Source organism: Lolium perenne, chromosome 2, assembly GCF_019359855.2.
Source record: "Lolium perenne isolate Kyuss_39 chromosome 2, Kyuss_2.0, whole genome shotgun sequence".
Classification (NCBI taxonomy): domain Eukaryota; kingdom Viridiplantae; phylum Streptophyta; class Magnoliopsida; order Poales; family Poaceae; genus Lolium; species Lolium perenne.
Window position 1 is genome coordinate 198,392,392 of NC_067245.2, and position 17,779 is coordinate 198,410,170.

At 45.5% G+C, this 17,779-nt stretch overlaps 1 protein-coding gene across 1 annotated transcript; it reads right to left on the reverse strand.

Moving 5' to 3' along the window:
- Positions 1 to 5,328: 5,328 nt before the first annotated feature.
- Positions 5,329 to 6,408, reverse strand: LOC127334349 (uncharacterized). Its single transcript, XM_051360795.1, has one exon. The coding sequence runs from the start codon at positions 6,259 to 6,261 to the stop codon at positions 5,662 to 5,664; it is 600 nt and encodes a 199-aa protein (XP_051216755.1). The 5' UTR covers positions 6,262 to 6,408; the 3' UTR covers positions 5,329 to 5,661.
- Between the last annotated feature and the right edge of the window lie 11,371 nt (positions 6,409 to 17,779).

Here is a 17,779-nt window from a genome sequence, read left to right on the forward strand (position 1 = left end):
TGTGAACCGAGACGGAGGGAGTAACATAAACACTTTTTTTTATACTTACACGCGTGGGTGTGGGAGTTTTCGTCACCATTCGTTCTTTACGATTTGGATAAAAGGAGGAAAGAGAGAGCTATTTTCCACCTACCACGGGGAGCGGAAATCTCGAGAAATAAATCGACGGTACAAAAAACACCCATACTCATTCTTGACGTCAAACCTAGGATTTGCATTCTGGTGGGTTGGGGGTACAACTATCCTCCTAAGAGCATCTCCAACAGGCGCGCTATACTATATAGGCTGCGCTGTATAAAAACAACCGGTATGCAGCACGCGGGAGGAAAATCGGCGCTCCAGCAGCCGCGGCGCTGCAATTTTTTTTTTGGACGCGCGGCGTTTTGCAGAATCCGGAGCGCCATATGTGACGCGTCGGCAACAGCGCACGGCAACGCTCTGCGCACGCGTGAAAAGCCAAACGGCTGGAAAATTTCCGTCCCCGCGCCCGCGACCCTCATTTCCCCACCGTCCCGCCGCCGCGAAATCCAGCCGCCTCCGGTCCATTCCGCCGCCGGTCCCGCTGCTACGCACCGCCGCGCCTTAGATCTGCCTCGCCCGCACCTCCTCCTGGCAGCAGCGGCCGCTCCGCTGCACCGACCGCGCTGCCGCCAGCGACAGGCAGTAGCCGGCGCTTCTCCTCCTCGTACTCCTTCGCGCCACCGTCGTCGTCGCCATGTCCTCGTCTTCGTCTTCGAGCTTGCTAATGACATGTCGCGACCATGATGCTCGCCAATTTGCTCGCAAGGTACGCACCTCCGTCGGCTGGCCTTCATGATTATGCTCGCCGATTAGCTACTATAGTTGTAGTTATAAGTAATTTCATATGTATGTTTGTAGATTTCATCATACGATTCATCGGATGACGAGTACGGCCAAGAGGAAGAGGAGAACATATCGCTACTATTAGCATACCGCACCGTCAAGAAGCCAAAATTTGGTGGATCGATGTTCGGTAGACAGAAGTTGTGGAGAGAAAGGATTGAAGGGCATGAGAAGTTGATGCGGTCGTATTTTAATGAGAATCCGATATTCCCCGAAAGCTATTTTCGGCGGCGTTTTCGGATGAGTATCAACTTGTTCAAGCACATCGCAACGGAGGTGACCAAGTATGATCGGTTCTTTGAGCAAAGAATAAATGCTGCCGGAGAACTTGGTCATAGCACATATCAAAAGGTGACCTCCGCCTTGCGTATGTTGGCACATGGTATACCGGCGGATCTAGTTGATGATCATTTGACCATGGGAGAGAGCACTTCTATCTTGTGAGTGAAGCGCTTTGTCGTTGCAATAGTCAATGTCTTTGGCTAAACATACTTGAGAGCCCCCAATGCTCAAGACACAACAAGGCTTTTGGAGATCAACGCCAACTGGGGGTTTCCCGGTATGCTTGGTTCCATTAATTGTATGCATTGGAGTTGAAAGAATTGTCCAGCGACATGGCATGGTCAATTCAAAGGGTACAAGAAGGATGCCACCATAGTCCTTGAAGCGGTCGCCGACCAAGAGACTTGGATATGGCATGCATTTTTTTGGAATGCTCGGGTCTTGCAATGACATCAATGTTCTTCAACGATCACCACTAATGACAAGACTTGCAATGCGGGAAGATCCATTGATGTAGTTTGAAGCTAATGGCCACAAGTACAACTATGGCTACTTTCTCACCGACGGCATATATCCAAGGTGGCAAACATTTGTGAAACCGATTATTCCACCAAGAGGTAAGAAGCAAACCCAATTCCACAATGCACAAGCGGCGGCTAGGAAAGATGTAAATAGAACATTTGAGATTTTGCAAGCCCAATTTGCCATTGTTAGAGGGCCGGCTAGATTTTGGGACCAAGAATACCTTTGGTATATCATGACCCCTTGTGTCATCATGCATAACATGATTATAGAGGATGACCATGGGAAAGATGTGGATCATACCCGCTATGAGTTGATGGGGGTTCCTGTGCAAGTGAGGAGGAACGCACATAGGATTGCCCGGTTCATTGCCTCATACCATGTCATTCGCTGCAACGACACACATGATGAGCTTCAAAAAGATCTCATGGAAGAATTGTGGAATTAGAATGGACAACAATAGTTGAATAATTGTTGTATTTGTTTGAAAACTATGTGTTCTATTGTCTCAAAACTATGTTGTATTGTTGTATATTGGTCTCTAAACTTGTTGTATTTGGTGTGAACAATTTTATGTATTTTTTGTATTTGTTATCTACAATATATTGTATTCGGATGGTATATTTTATTTGTGAATTTATATGGTTGTTTGATCTTGTTTGATGCATAGTTGTGTGTGTTTATTGTTTGCGCCGCGATGCGCGCTGCAAAATGGAGCGTCCGGCGGAGGTGCTTTTTTTTGCGCGCTAACGCGCGCTGCAAATGGAGCATCCGGCGGGGCCAAAATCGGTCCAGCGCGCGCTATCCTTTTACAGCGCGGCGATAGCGTGGTTTAGCGCGCCGATTTATAGCGCGCTGTTGGAGATGCGCTAACCACCCAACCTCAGATTGGTTTTGATAGATAATCATCATCCTGAAATGTAATAGAAAACAACATTACTTTCTTATCATGGAAATAGCGCAACGATCCATGGACATTTTTTGCATTCATGATAGAGTTGAAAGACATGATGCAATTCCAGACTCGATTTCGTGTCGTACGTGAGTCAAACTCGTACCGTGTAGGGAGAGACACGGAATAAATTCCATAAACCCTCGATGCTCACCTACAAATCCTCTGCTGTCTTCTTCGCAGAAAAAAGCTATCACGATGGATCAGATGGATCGGACAGTCCATTTAGCTGGAACAGATCTACTCCTCGCCGGGACGCCGCCCTCGCCATCGCCATCGCCGGCGGTCGTCCAGCTCGCCTACGCCGGAATGAGCAGCCACCTGGTGGCGGCACCCGTCGCTCCGGAGAAAACGGGACTGCTTGCTCTCAAATGTGTCCCCGAGGCACGATCGCCGAACGTCGTCGACGGTCGGATGGCCGCCGATACTGAAACTGAAGGTCAGAAGCTCGCTGGTTCAGCTTCAGCCCGTCCTGGAGAATTCCACGACGACATCCGCTCGGATCTCATGGTTTGTGCGCTCGCATCTGTACGCACCTACGTGCTGTCGGTGCCCGAAAGGAAAGATCTGGCTTCCGGGCAAGTTCTCCCGGCGTCAGAGGCGAGCGTCCTGGACGTCAGCCGGAAGGCCCCTGGCGGGGAGAACCAACACGAAGTCGCGCTGGCAGCGAGATCGGACGCCCCTGCGGGCGAGGACGTCATCGAAGCCGAAGAGGACCAAGAAGCCGAAGACGATCAGGTGGCCGAGCAAGAAACAGGTATGGACTTTTCTTTGGATCCGTCGGCCGAGCCCTGGGCGTCCTCTTCCAGCGACACAGACGACGACGACGATCTCTACAACCAGGGGATTGCGATAGCCATGGAGATGGACGAGGAGACGTTGCGATCCGAGGTGGCCAAGTACTTCCGCCGGGAGGCCAATCGGGAACGGCTGCAGCGACGGGCGCGGAATGCCGCCGCGGCCGCGAATTCGGCACCGGCCGTGGAATTCTCCCTCCGTCTATCATACCAGGAAGCAATGGAGGACGTGGCGGCGGTCAGGCCCGCCCTCGCCCAGGACGTTGGGTTGGAGGCTGAGGTGCCGGCGCTGCCGCGCAATGCAAAACGTCGTCGAGGAGGCTGACACGGATTGCTACTTGACAGTTTAGCACATGAGTAAGCGACCACCTGCAAAGGTTCTAATCGTTTTCTTCCTAAATCGGTTGGTTTGATTGTGTTTTGACAGATTGAAAGTATTGGCCGTGAACTAAAAGATGAGGTGCTTGGTGTGGTCTATGCCCTATGTCAAAACTGTTCTTTCTACTGCCCGGTAACATGGATGCTCTGTAATTGTACTGTACAGTTGTTCTGTTCTTGGCCTAAAATAGAGGGATCGATTAGAATGAAGAGCTCTTTTCTTTTCCGTGTCTGGTTATCAGGTTAATTTTGTTTTTATTATGATTATTTTGTGCTGGAAGCCTGGAACTGAATTGCAGTCTCCTCTCCGACATAAATATTTTCTGGAAGAGAACAATAGCTTGTGTTGTGTTGCAGCGAGCCTCACCACTTTGCTGAATACTGATCAGTAGTTCACTTTGTTCTTCAAGATTTATTGTGATATCTGGTTATGAGGTAAATTCTATATTTATTACGTATAATTGTTTGTGCTGGAACTGTATTCACTACAACACTATTGAAGATTGGGGACACTTCAAAGTGTCTCAAAATTTGAAAATAACTACTCACAGACTTTTCAGGAGTACTTAAAGAAATACTGCATTTACTTTGTGTTGATAAAAAATTAGTTTTGTCACTTTCAAGAAGTGGCCAAAAAATATTACAGATGAGACACTTCAAAATTACCATAACTTCTTGGAGCACTTTTTAAATGTGTCCCTAAAAACTAATAGTGAAATAGAAGCACTTTGAAATGTGCCCTAAAAACCAAATGGATGCACTTTTAAATGCCCCCCCCCCCCTCCCCCAAACAAATGGATGCACTCTTGAAATGTGCATGAAAATATAAATGAATATGTACTCCTACAAGATTTGAAAATCCTTACAAGAATGCATTCTCATCCCAAAATGTACCGACATGAGCATAAAATTCTCATCCATTAATTGCACCAGATTCAGATAATCATCATCCCAAATAGTAAAAACAACAGGAAATCAGACCGTGAGTGTAGGTGGCATTTGCAGTGGAAATGAGACTAGATAGCCATACTAAAGCTTAGTGACTGCGTACCGGCGTCCTATTACATATGTCCCACAATATAAGATGTTTTGGCAGGTTATTTTAGCCTACCAAAACATCTTATATTTAGAAATGGAGGTAGTATAAAGCAATGACCACTGACATGGAAAATTAATTTTCCAAATGATAGCAACCACCATTGTCACAATATCTGAGTGGGGTTTTTTCCTAACTATCGTGAAATGGCAGGGTTTTTGTTACAGTATGTACCTCAAGAAATGTGCATCCAATTGCTAGCCGTGACATAGCGATTCCAGTCTCTTCTCGGACATAATTATTTTCTAGAGAATAATTTTGTCAGGCGTGTTGCAGCAGGTCTCACCACTTTGGTGAATACTGATCAATAGTTGTGTTTGGCCTTCATTTTACCTTGCTATCGCAAGGGTGGGTGTTTGGTTTCAGTTCCATTTTTGGTGACACTCATGGCAGCAGCTCATCACTGGATATATTGTACACATAGCTGTACAATTCACTACACTAATCCGCGTTGTATTTATTTGTTTTATTGATATCTTTTTCAAATTTTGAGCATCTTGACAATCTTCCCCAAACTAAAGAACAAAAGAACATGGGTAGTGATTAAAGTAGGCCTTGGCACCCCTACTAAAACCCTACAACAAGAAGAAAAGTATCTTCTTGCCTGCCTGGCTTAACCTTTTCTCTCTACTTGGGACTTTAGGAGCATCCATCAAGTTAACATTAATCTTGGCTTAAGGAGAGATCCAGCACCATGCATAGTTACTGACTAATCAACCGAGAGATCAATCAATCAAGGAGAGATCAATTAATGGATGGATCAGAGGCATTCAGGCGCTCCTCTCCATCATCTCGCAAAACCTCTTGAAGGACTCGAGCTTCTGCAGCTTGAGCTGCTTGTGGATCCGGCGGATGAAGACGTCGGCGACGTGGTCGATCTCGTCCTCCAGCCGAAACTCGGCGCCATCGCCCTCCTTCTCCTTGGCGTCGCGCACCACGTCGATGACCGACCCGGGCGCGTTCACCAGCTCGTCGTCGTCGTCGTCTTCCCCGCGGAACAGAGAGTGCGTCAGGTACTCGTCGTCGCTTTCCTCCTCCTCCTCTTCTTCCGCCTGGGCGTCGTCGACGTCGCGCTCCGTCACGTAGCTCGGCGCGGTGTAGGGCACGATGGCCTTCTTGCTGCCGTCGCCGTCTTCTGTTTCCTGGACAGCGCTGGTGCTGCCGTGGGCGTCCTCCTGGTGGCCCATGATAGCGTGGATCTTGTGATTGATGGCGCTGACGAGGAGCTTCTTGTTGCGGAGGATGCCGAGGACGAGGAGGCGTGTCTTGAGGGTGCTCGTCTTGGCGCGCACCGCCGTCGACTTGGCCTTGACCACGGCCACGATGGTCGACAGCATCTGCTTCAGGAACATGGACGCCTTGCTCTTCATCTCTGCCGCTCGAACTAGCTCGCAACGACGAAGCTGGCAGCTGTGCTTGTGCGTTGCCGGGAGATTAGCTGCGGGTGTGTTAGTTTTACTAGCCTGTACAGTGTATGGTATGTGTGCACTTGATGCTTGGACATGGAGTTTTGCCTGTGGGATGCCATGGGTATATATAGCCGATCTTGGGGCCGAGGTGGGGGTGAGCAAGAGCAAGTGGATGTCCTAGAAGTTTCAGCATCACACGAAAGCAGGTTTACAATCAAGCTAAGGCATGGTCATGAAGGAAAATGGATATATTAACGGGTCTCTGTAACAAAAGCTTGCTGCTAGCCAAAAGCAAAAGCGACTAAAGCTGGATGGTGGGAATGCATGCATATAAAAGTGTTAGTAGTAATTTTTATTTTTCCTAGCATACTAATGAAATGGGCAGAGCGGCTGTCTTTTGCTTAAAAGAAGAGCCAGAGGTGGAGATTAACACTCTACTACTATTGATCCATGCATGGTAAATGGTTGTGGTGATGAGTTATGAGAAATGCTCTTCTGGCATGCGCGAGGCAGCGTGCATGTATGCACCGATTTGATTGTCTTGTGATTGATTTGGGATTTGAATATGTACTACCTCCGTTTCAAAAAATAAGACTTATATTTTTTTTTGGAAAGTCAAACCATTAGAGAGAAGGTGGTACAATGTTTTAAGTATAGAGCATCTTTTGCAGGCAGATGGTACAATGTTTGGCTCACCATTTTTTTTTTCATAAAAACTCATTAACAATGTTGGCCTCACCATTAGCAGTAGCACCGTCTCTACACCCATTCTATTTTCAATCTCCAATTTGAAAGAGCCTTATATGTCAGAATAAATATCATATTAAGAATCCGTTTGAACTTGTCTATTTCATTCGAAGTTTCACAAAGTTTTTGAAGTTAATCTTCAAATGTTGTTAAAAATATATTTAATATTGGTCTTATTTTTAAGCTCTCTTCGCTAGAAGCCTAAAATTGTATACGCTTTTCAAAGTGGGGTTATGGTTTAAATGCTATAGAAGTTTCAAGTTTAAGAACTAGATCATCTAAAGTGAAAAATGGATAGAGAAGAAAACCGATGTAACTAAGCAAAATGAAGAAGACAATAGACGGCAGGCATGCACGCTATATCCCGTGCATGGCAAAATCCCGGACTCGGCGAGTTACCATTAGCAGTAGCGCCGTCTCTACAACACTAAAGTAGATACACAAAACACAATGAAACATCATGATGTACTGCGAAACACACTGAAGCCTAATAGAACAACACTAAAGTAGATACACGGATTTACACTTTCGCTATCTAATAAATTTATCGAACTTGTCTATACAATTCTAAAGCATGGCGAACCACATTCAAACATGATCATGCATAAGAAACCCTCTATGAAACTATAAAATATTGTGTCTCTAAGTTGTAGATACTAGATACTATGGTTTTTGTTCGACCATTATGTTAGGATCTGAACTCGAATTTTATGTTTGTTTTCATCTTTACATTAATATATTTTATGGTTCGAATTCTAAGTCAGTTGCCACAGTTATTATCTTACTCTGTTGAACCCTGTTTGAAACACAGTGAAGAAGTTGTTCAAAACAATATTTTCGTTGGGTTCCATAAAGTTTTTCAAAGTTTCAGAAAGCTTCTAAAGTTGATTTACAAATGTTTTTATAAATATATTTAATATTGGTATTGTTTTTAAGCTCTCTTCGCTAGGAACCTAAATTTTTATACGCTTTTCGAAGTGGACTTCTGGTTTAAATGCTATAGAAGTTTCAACTTTAAGAACTAGATCATCTGAAGTGAAAATGGATAGAGAAGAAAACTAATGTAACTAAGCAAAATGAAGAAGACAAGAGAAGGTGGGCATGCACGCTATATACCGTGCATGGTAAAATCCCGGATTCGACGAGTTATGTGTCATGAGATGGTACGGTATATATGGTCCCAGCCACCAATAATGCTGGCGGCACCTCGTGCGTAACAGTTGTCAAATGTTGTTGCAAACCTTCCGTTTCTTTCCTTTGAAAGAAAAAAGCCTTGCGTTCTTTCGTGCGTATATGGTTTGCTTCTTTGTGTAAGAAAGTTCATGGTGATGTGTACGTGGGTACTACTAGTTGTAGGCAAGTTTGTGGCTTTTGGAGTAGTGCGCTCATTGTGAGGTGCTCAAATTGTGACCTTGTAGGCTACTAGTAGCCAGTTTATCATATGCATCGACGCATGGTTTTTTATTTCTTATTTGTAACTTCATCTCGCTAGTGAGATCGCGTCATCGCAATGCCAACAGATAACTGAATCGTGACCACAGGATGCAAATTATCTGGTTCAGATTCACCTTTCTTCACGATAAGGGAAGTGAACTATTTTCCAGCAGTTAGCAGAAATATTATACAGATAGCTTCAAGCTGGAATTCGAAAAGCCCCCACTGAATCGATGCAGCAATTGCTTGCAGAAGGGCAAGTAGTACTATTTACGATCTTGTTTGGGAAAATGACCAGCTGCTTCTCTAACGTACAGGGAACGTCTAGCGCTAGTACTAGTATACTGATCTTCCCAGGAACCAGATCGATGCATGGCTGCATGTGGGAATCCTTCGCCGCTAAGGTTCCTGTTGGAAAAGCAGCTAGCTAGAAGGCGCCTCTCCAAGCTGTCATCCATGGAATCGAATCGGGTGACCACGCGCGGACCACGGCATGCAGGAGCTAGGCAGCCGCGCCGTATCCGCTCCGTGTTTTCCACTCGGTCTACGTAGAGCTAATTACACCTATAGTCCTACAACTTGTCTATCATGTGAAGGTTTAGTCCTACTACTTACAAACTGTGAAGTTATGGTCCTACAACTTGAAAATCATGTGAAGGTTTGGTCCTCAATCAATCAAAATCTGACATGTGGCATAACAGTTTTTGCAGAAGCACCCCTAATATTTTTACCTGGCACATTGGACCCTTGACGTCTTCTTGCATATGGGTCCCACCTGTCAATGCGTATCCGAAAAATTTAATCAATTACAAGCCCACAGAGGTTCGAACTTGCGATCTCAGGTTTCCAGTAAACCACAGCAGCCACTAGATCCTGAAGCCCGTTGTGATGTAAATGAGGACGTTAACTTATTTTATCTAAGATAGCTAGATAGAAAAGAAAGAGGAAACAAATAAAATTTTATTTGCTGGGACGAGGTTTTGTACTCGCAGGATACAGACGAACTGCCTCCTAACCATACTTTTCTTGATGTTCTACTTAAGGACGTTATAGCTTTATACATTTGTTTAGTGTTTTTTTTGCTATTTCTCGCCAGGATGACACTTACACATATTTTGAATTTCAAAAAATTGAAATAAAAAATTTGCACGTACATCTTCGGGTGCTATGCGTTCACGAAGTTATTTCATAAAAAAATGACTTTTCTAAAAAAGATAAAATTCAGTGTTAGAAATAATACTTTTCACAAGATAATTTTTCGCATATGACAGGTGGTCTAATTTCTACACAAAAATTACAAGCCGCTTGAATGGAGAAGACATGTTTTTATACAAAGTAGTAAGTAGTATAAAACAGTAGAAAAATAAAACCTTTAGAAAACTATTATTTACCACATGTAAAACTCAATTTAGTCTGTATTAATATTTAAAGACAAAACACTCTATCATATAACATAGTACATACGTTGAATTGTATTTGTAATCTGATGTATATTTATCAAATGAAATATAATACTAATGTTTTCACAAATTTTACTTGTCCATGTTTCTCCTATATTTTACTTACTTCACGAGTTGTAGTAAAAATAGAATACACAACTATAAACACCTAGAATACATTTAGACAATATATCAAAGACGGTGATGATTTCTCGGTTGATTTAAAAATAATTTATACTAGGTAGTTATCAATGTGTCTAGTAAAGTTCACAAGTGACATATTCTCATGTATTTTACGTACAAATATAATTCTTTTCCAAAAAACTGTCCTTAGCGTCGATTTAAAAATAGTTATTTCTCCATCATCCCAATAATAAGGGAACTTATAAAAAAAATACTCTGAGGCCAGAGAAAATATATCTATTCATGAAATCTAGGCTTGCAATAACGAATCGTGCACTATAAAGTTTTACAAACATGTTCTAGATCTAGCTAAATGGGGGTGTACATTACTTAATTCTTCATGGACAGCTCCGAAGCTAGGAAAAAATACATCTATTTATGGCGTTTGCAATAACAAATCAGCACTATGAAGTTTCTAAAAACAAATGCTTAGTTGCAAAAATTGTATACACTAAACTAGTTTAGAATAAAGGGCCATGCATTTGTATTTCACAGTCGACCCAAGAATCATTTAACGGAATAGTTTATTTTTTATATTCTTAAATTGGCTAGCATAGATGGTTAAAAGCCCTCAAGAATAATGAAAACATGCATCCATCTTATATATATACAATCAAAGATAAAACGACAACATTCATCCAATACTCTTCTTAAATTACACTAGCAAAGAAGGGCGCGGCGGCACGCCGCGCCGGATCGTGGTAATTATGTAGTTCAGTTAAACAACTATGTGGTTCCTTTGTGCGGGGTGGCGGCCTGCTGGCTGTTGCTGGTCGTCGGCGGCGCCCTGGAGGTGGTGGCCAGATCGTGCAGGATCTGGCCCGTCGACTTCGTCGGCGGCGAGGTCTGTGGTGGCCCTGCTTCGCGATGGCGCGGTCGTGGTTGCAGGTGTGTGCGGGCCAGTGGAACTGCAGGCTGGCTTCGGCCAGTTGCGTGGGGATGGTGGCCTTGATGTTCCGGGAGAAAGTCTGCCCGGCTATGTCCGGCCGGCGGTGGCTGCGCCTGCGGGCGTTGTTCCCTCGTTGGAGGCACTGCCGTGGAGCTCCCTCGGCCTCCAAGCTCGGATCAGGCTCTTCGGGTGAAAGCTTTGGCCCTGTTGGGTCGGGCGACGGGCGTCGTCTCACGTCGCTTACCTCCTTTGGGGCGTCGTCTAGAAGACCTCGATCACATCTGCTCTTCCTTTGGGCTGGACGCACACATCTTCGCGGTTGGCAGGTGTCCAACCGGCGATGTCGGTGTTCCGTGTGGCGGCTTATGTGGCAACGATGGCGTTGAAGAGTGATGGTTTGGTCGCGGCAAGACCTTGTTAGTCGGCTTGGCCCGGCGTGTCCGAGTTTCCTCCATGCTGGTCTTCCGTTGCTGTGGAGTCGGAGCTGCCATGTTCTTCAAGGTCTTCTCTTGGGCGGCGTACGATGACCTGCAAGGGGCGGTCCAGGTGAAGTTCACCTTCGGCGCGGGTCTTGCGCATCCCCTCGCCGGAGCTCGTCATCCGAGTCGGAGCTGCTTTCCCCTACACGAGGAGCCACCTGTTTGGCGTTGGCCAGCTTGAACCTCGCGGTGCCGCTTCGGCAAGGTCTTCTTTGTTGGTCGCTTCTTCGGGGAAGTCGGAGTCGCTGCGGGTGCGGAGTGATGACGATGACGCCGGTGGGCAACCTCGACGACGATCTTCGCCTAGGTGGTGTTTGTGCAGCTTCGGTGGGTTGCCAGGGTGGTTGTGTTTGCCCATGCGACGGTCGTGTTCCATGACGGTCGGCATGGGTGTTTGTACTGGTTTTTGGTCGGTTTTCCGTTAATAAACTGACCACCTTTTCTTCTCTATTAATGAAAATGGCAAGTCTTGCCTCGTTTCAAAAAACTATGTGCGCATAAGAAATGCTCTTTGTCATGTCCACGTTTAAACAACTATGTGTGCATAAGAAATGCTGAGTGTATGGCTGCATAGTAAATATCATGACTGTATCAGGCCATAAGGTATCTTATGTCAACGGCTGGAAACCTGCATCGTGCTCGTGCACCGTAGGACAGTTAAACGGATGATGCAAATCAGAGATGATATTTCAAATCAGTCACTTAACCATTGCAGGATTATTAGCTGAAAATTCTGGGCCATCTTATCGGTCTCATCATACCCATTCCATCACACCTGGAAGGAGACGGCGGCATTGTCCCAAAGCGATGAAGACTCGTCGGATGCGATGGTGCCCAACGTAACAGGGGGTTGGCGGCCGCAACCCGAGTCAGCACCCGCGCTGCCCCACTTGGCGGCAACAACATTTCCCCCACCCGTGCTATAATGAGTCTGCTCCTAACAAATTTGCATAACAAAAGGAAAAAATAACTGGGACGTCATATTGTATGTTCAACTCCATGAAATTCCTTTGCATCATTTTGTCTAGCTGAGAACAAACAGTGAAGGAAAATAGATGAAGAATCAATGTATATACCTGAATTCAGCGGCAGATATCATGGTCACTTCATCTTCCTTTACAGCTGAGTACACACACAATCAAGCACGGCTAATTTGAGAGAAACAAATTCCAATCCTTATGGAAGGGAAACAAATATTTAGAGACAACAGTAGGCAAAATGAGCACAATTCTGCTAGAGCGGTGCTTAAAAGCTTCTGAACAAATATCCCTATTGCACAATTAATAAATTTCCACAAGACGATGCAAGTAGTTGTTTGCAGATAGGCGAGGTGTGGATAGGAAATATCAGTATTGCACAATTACCAAAAAAAATATAGGACGGTAAGCAACATAAGAAAGTAAGAATCCAAATAATTATCTTATCCCTAGTACGCCTATATTTTGTTTCATAGGTTGAGCCAATTTGTATCCTTTTAACCAAACCTGGGTTGTACTTGGTTTATTTGGACCAATACATTACCATATAATTGGCTGACATAGGGCTTGGTACCCCATTCATGTCCAGTGTCCAAGGAATCCTGCGGGTAGCCAAGATTGCACCCCTGTTGCAACAAATATTACATGCATATAAAAGCCAAGACTGCATTATTCTTCCTTGCAGTATGTCACAAAAATTGTTCTCTGAAGAAAGCTTCAGTTCAAGGTTGCATTACAATGTATTGCAAGCTATAAAGAATGCGATGAGACCATCGATCAAGGGAATAATAATCACAGTGCGTCAGAAGTGCCATCTCTTGATCTGGTAGGTTATTTTGTTTAAGGAAATAACTTTTCTGTAGCATCAGAAAATGCTTATAGCACCGAAAAGAATCGTTCCATTAATTAACTTTCTCAAGGAGGTGTTTATGAAAACAGTTCTGTATGGCCTGATAAAACAGGTCATCCTTTGTATTGAATGAAAGTTCACATTTTAGTTTCATAATATATCTCAAAAGTGCTATTTTCGCGGAGGCGATGTGTAGTATTTAGTATTTATTCACATCATATCATTATTCAAATACGCTACTCAGGCACAAATTTCCTTGTAAGTATCTAGAAAGTAACATCCAAGGAAACTCTCAACTACTTTGCAATCATTTTATTAAAAGAAACAGTAGCAAGAACACAACGATGGGGCATACCTTGAAAACACCAATTTAGCACATATTCTTATTGGACCATCGCACACCACATCTGCACTGATTGAAGTTTGTATTATGCAACACCCACAACATAATAAAGCGATACATATCAGCTCTGCTTCAAAAGGGAAAAATTCTAATCAGGATGAGGCAACATGCCAAAAAATAGTACTTCTTAGATATGTCATGAAACTAAAAGAACTTTCATTCAAGACAAATGCTGACCTGATTTAAAATAGAAGAACTCTTAATGTTCAATAGAAGGACCATCCAAACCCTTGATCAGAACTGCAGTCTGAAGAAAGTATATAGATACGCTTGCAATAAATCACTCATGGATACACTTCAGAGAAACACCTAACTCCATTTCTTTATTAAAGAACAAATTTCCAATACACCATCTGATATGAAGGCTGATGACTGGCTACTGTCAATTCAAGAAAGGTCTAACCAGTCAATTAGATTGTGGATATATAAATAGCTCTACTTATCACAGTGCATACTTCCAGGTATCCCTTCAAGGTAAAGAAATATACAGACTCAAACAGAATCGTCCAGCAAATGAGAAGGATCGGGAACTAAAGCCAAACAGCACCACTCTTACATATGCGCTTCTACTCTAAATTTTGAGTCTGGTCTTCACTATCTTGCTTCAAGACAACATGAAATATTTTCCTGAGATTAGGCATGTCGAGTGATTTTTTAGTCGTACACTAAAGAAAGAGCAGATAAATTAATAAAGAAATATGAAGCTGTCCTCCATATAATCAATCAAAAGGATGATACATGTTAAACTCCCAAATAAACGTACTGCTTAGATTAAGAACCAGACATGCATATTTTTCTGTGATATATGCACACCACTTCAAAACTTTAAGTAACAATTGATCTGATAATAACCCTACTGTCCTAACTAAAGTATGAAGGGATAACTACAACTGAGTGTTGCAGCATGTACCTACAAAGAGCAAAAATAATCCCTTGTCGTGTTTGTTTTTCCTTACAGGAAGAAACTATCTAGGAAACAAAGACTACTCTCTAAGCATATAAAGTGGTGATGATACAACAAACATAATTAATCCCCTCTTTGGTGTGTCCATGTCTTGCTATCATTGTTTTTACTATACTACACCTTCGATCAAAACTCAAGATAATAGACAGCAAGCCTTTTTGTTCTTAGGTTCATCTCTTGCATAAAAAAAGTATTCAACCAGATAAAAAAATGTTCAAAATATATTCCATCTCAGTATCGTATTTGGAACTATGTCCGATCTAAATGAATCAAAACAGAAGATCAAATAAAAGACACATGATGAACAGAAAACTCACCCGGCAATCATCCATGCCCAAATTGTTGGGTCATTCAAACAAACATGTGTTGGGCAAGACCATTCTTCATTTCTTCGGATATGAACGGATGCAAATCAAGAATGTGACAGAGCGAGAAAAGAAGCCCAGCGGCAATAAGGTAAGTGCAGCATGCCAAGCGCAGTGAAGTCCAGCCAGAATCCACGAAGGCGTAGGAGAGGATGTTGCAGAGCAGGTTGCCGTCGGTCGGACCGCTGAGCCCAACGCCGCCCACGAAGTCGCTCAGCATGTAGTACTTCCGGCGGAAACATACGCGACGCAACGGCGCGGATGGGTGAGGAGGCCGGACCTCTGAGCAGTCCCACCGCCACCTCCATATGCGGAACGTAGCGGCGCAAGAAGGCGCCATCCCTGGGCCGTGGCCGGACATCTCCCGGACGGCATCCCCCGTGAGTGCAAGCTCGCCGGGCGTCGAGGAAGGAGACAGCGAGTGGGTCGAGGGCCCGCCTCCTCTCCGGCGCGCATCCTCAACGACTATAACTGCACGCTACGAGGCCCTGGGCGCAGGACGGGGATGGCGGCGCTATGCGTTCCGCCTAGCAGGCGCCGAGGCCAGGCCTCCTCATCGGGAGGGCGCTGCGCCATAGATTGGTGGAGGGCTCTCGGTGGAGGTCAACATCGTCCTCCCGTCGCTGGCCGCGCACCGCTTCAAAGAGGAAGGAGAGGGTGAGATTGTGAGAGAAGAGATATCGTAGAGAGAGAGGACGATGGCGGCTATGGGTGAGACGCTCGACGCTGCTACATGAGCTGCGGCGGAGAAGGCGCCGCCGCCTTCCTTCAGCCCGTGGACACGGTAGCCTCCGCCCCGCCGGTGGACGTCGCTGCCTCCCTTTCTCGTTGTTGGACGCCACAATCTCCATCCCCTCCGCCGCTTCTTCCGCTTTCGGACGGTGTGGCATCCACCCTCCGCCCCTGCGCCACTCCGCCTCGGCCGCCGCCGTCATGTTCTTCTCCGCGTCGCCGGCGCCAGTGGCCGCGCTCGTGCTCCCGCCGCCCTGTTGCCTGCCCGTCGAAGCGCGGCATGCGGCTGTCGGCGGCGCACGCGGGTCGGGACGCCGCGCTTAGGACTGACGGATCCGTGCTCTCCGACCAGGCTAGCGGCGAGGCGCACGACGACGCGCTGCGCCACTCCGCCTCGGCCACCGCCGTCATGTCCTCCTCCGGTGTCATCGGTACCGAGGTGGCCGCGCTCCCGCCGCCCCCGTCGCCGCCGGGTCCGGCAGAGGACGCGCTCTGTTTTCCTCCTCTTCCTCCAATGAATCCATCTTCAGGTCTCGCTATCAATCCGAGCGAGCCACCAAGCAAGAATTGGAGAAAGATCTGGTACTCGCTGCCACCAGGGGCGATGCGGCTCCACATAGCCACGCTGCCTCGGAAGGGGGAGGAGGGCGTCCAGCTCCTCCGCGCCGCCAGCCGCCTCAGGAAGGAGAGGAGGGGGTCGAGCTCCTCCGCGCCGTCAGTTTCCTCGGGATGGAGAGGAGGGCGTCGAGGCGGCGGGGCACCGCGCTGCGGCGTTGGATGCGGAGAGAGAGGAAGCAAGGCAGCGCTGGTATCGCTGGCGACAATGGAGAGAAGTAGCGAGAAGAAACGGGAGAGGTGGGGGGCAAACTGGGTCGTCAACTCGGACCCCAATACATCTGTAAGCGGCAGACTTTGGATCGTTTCTGTGCAAACACTACAGGTACACGTCTAAGGAAGACAAAAGAATTTGCATAGGTGCTTTCAAGCCTTCTTAAAATGCTAGAGAGCGCCAAAACAGTACACAGCAAAAACGTAGTGGACAAAGAATACACGTGTCAGCACCACATTAATCCCAAAAAAAATCCAAAACTCTGAGAAAAATCGAAATCGTTCAGGTTTAGTATAGTAGTTATGCTATACAGTTTTCCCAAAAAAATGTGCGTGCTGCTAAAATTGGGTAGCTTCATGTCTTCTAAGGGTGGTGAAAAAATCATCCTAATTATTGATAACAATAATACGTGCAGAACATAGACCACATTTCGGTGTAGCAGCAGGTCACGGGATCGAATACCCAGCCCAGCAGCGCGCAGTAACTTTTATTATTTCAGCGGAACTGACAGGTGGGGCCCGCATTAAGATGGTCACAGAGCTCACTTGCGCAAATTAAAAATATCAAGGATCTTTTTGCAAAATCTATAACGCCACATGTCATCTTTTGATTAACTGAGGACCAAATCTTCACATAGTAGACAAGTTGTAGGACTACATTTTCACGTTCTGCAAGTAGTAGGACTAAACCTTCACATGATGTACAAGTTGTAGGACTATAGGTGTAATTAGCTCGTCTACGTACTGCAAGTGATGATTTGATACTACTACTTTATACGCAGGCACCGACCACAAGGTTGGCCACAAAGCAAAGCTGGCCAGATCAAAGCGACCTGCGATAAGCACAACTTTATGTGCCAAAGCTCGAATCGACAGTACAATGTGCAGACATCTTGTTTGTGTGTGTCCCATATATTAAGCGTCAGTATCCGGACACTACAAATAAGCCTCTACAAAGAGAAATGCTTGACCGTCAAAAGAACTGAAAACTCCCTGGTTGTTTTTTCTACTATTGCTTCAGTTTATGAGAGAATGGCTAGCCTGATGATTTTCTTGATGACCAGCAACAAGTATGTTGTAGCCATCACATATTCATGCGTTGACCTTCTCAACCGACAGAGCAGGAACTCTTGGGCGGCAGACCAGCTGCGTAATAATGTGTTTTTATTTTTGCATTAGTCCATGTATT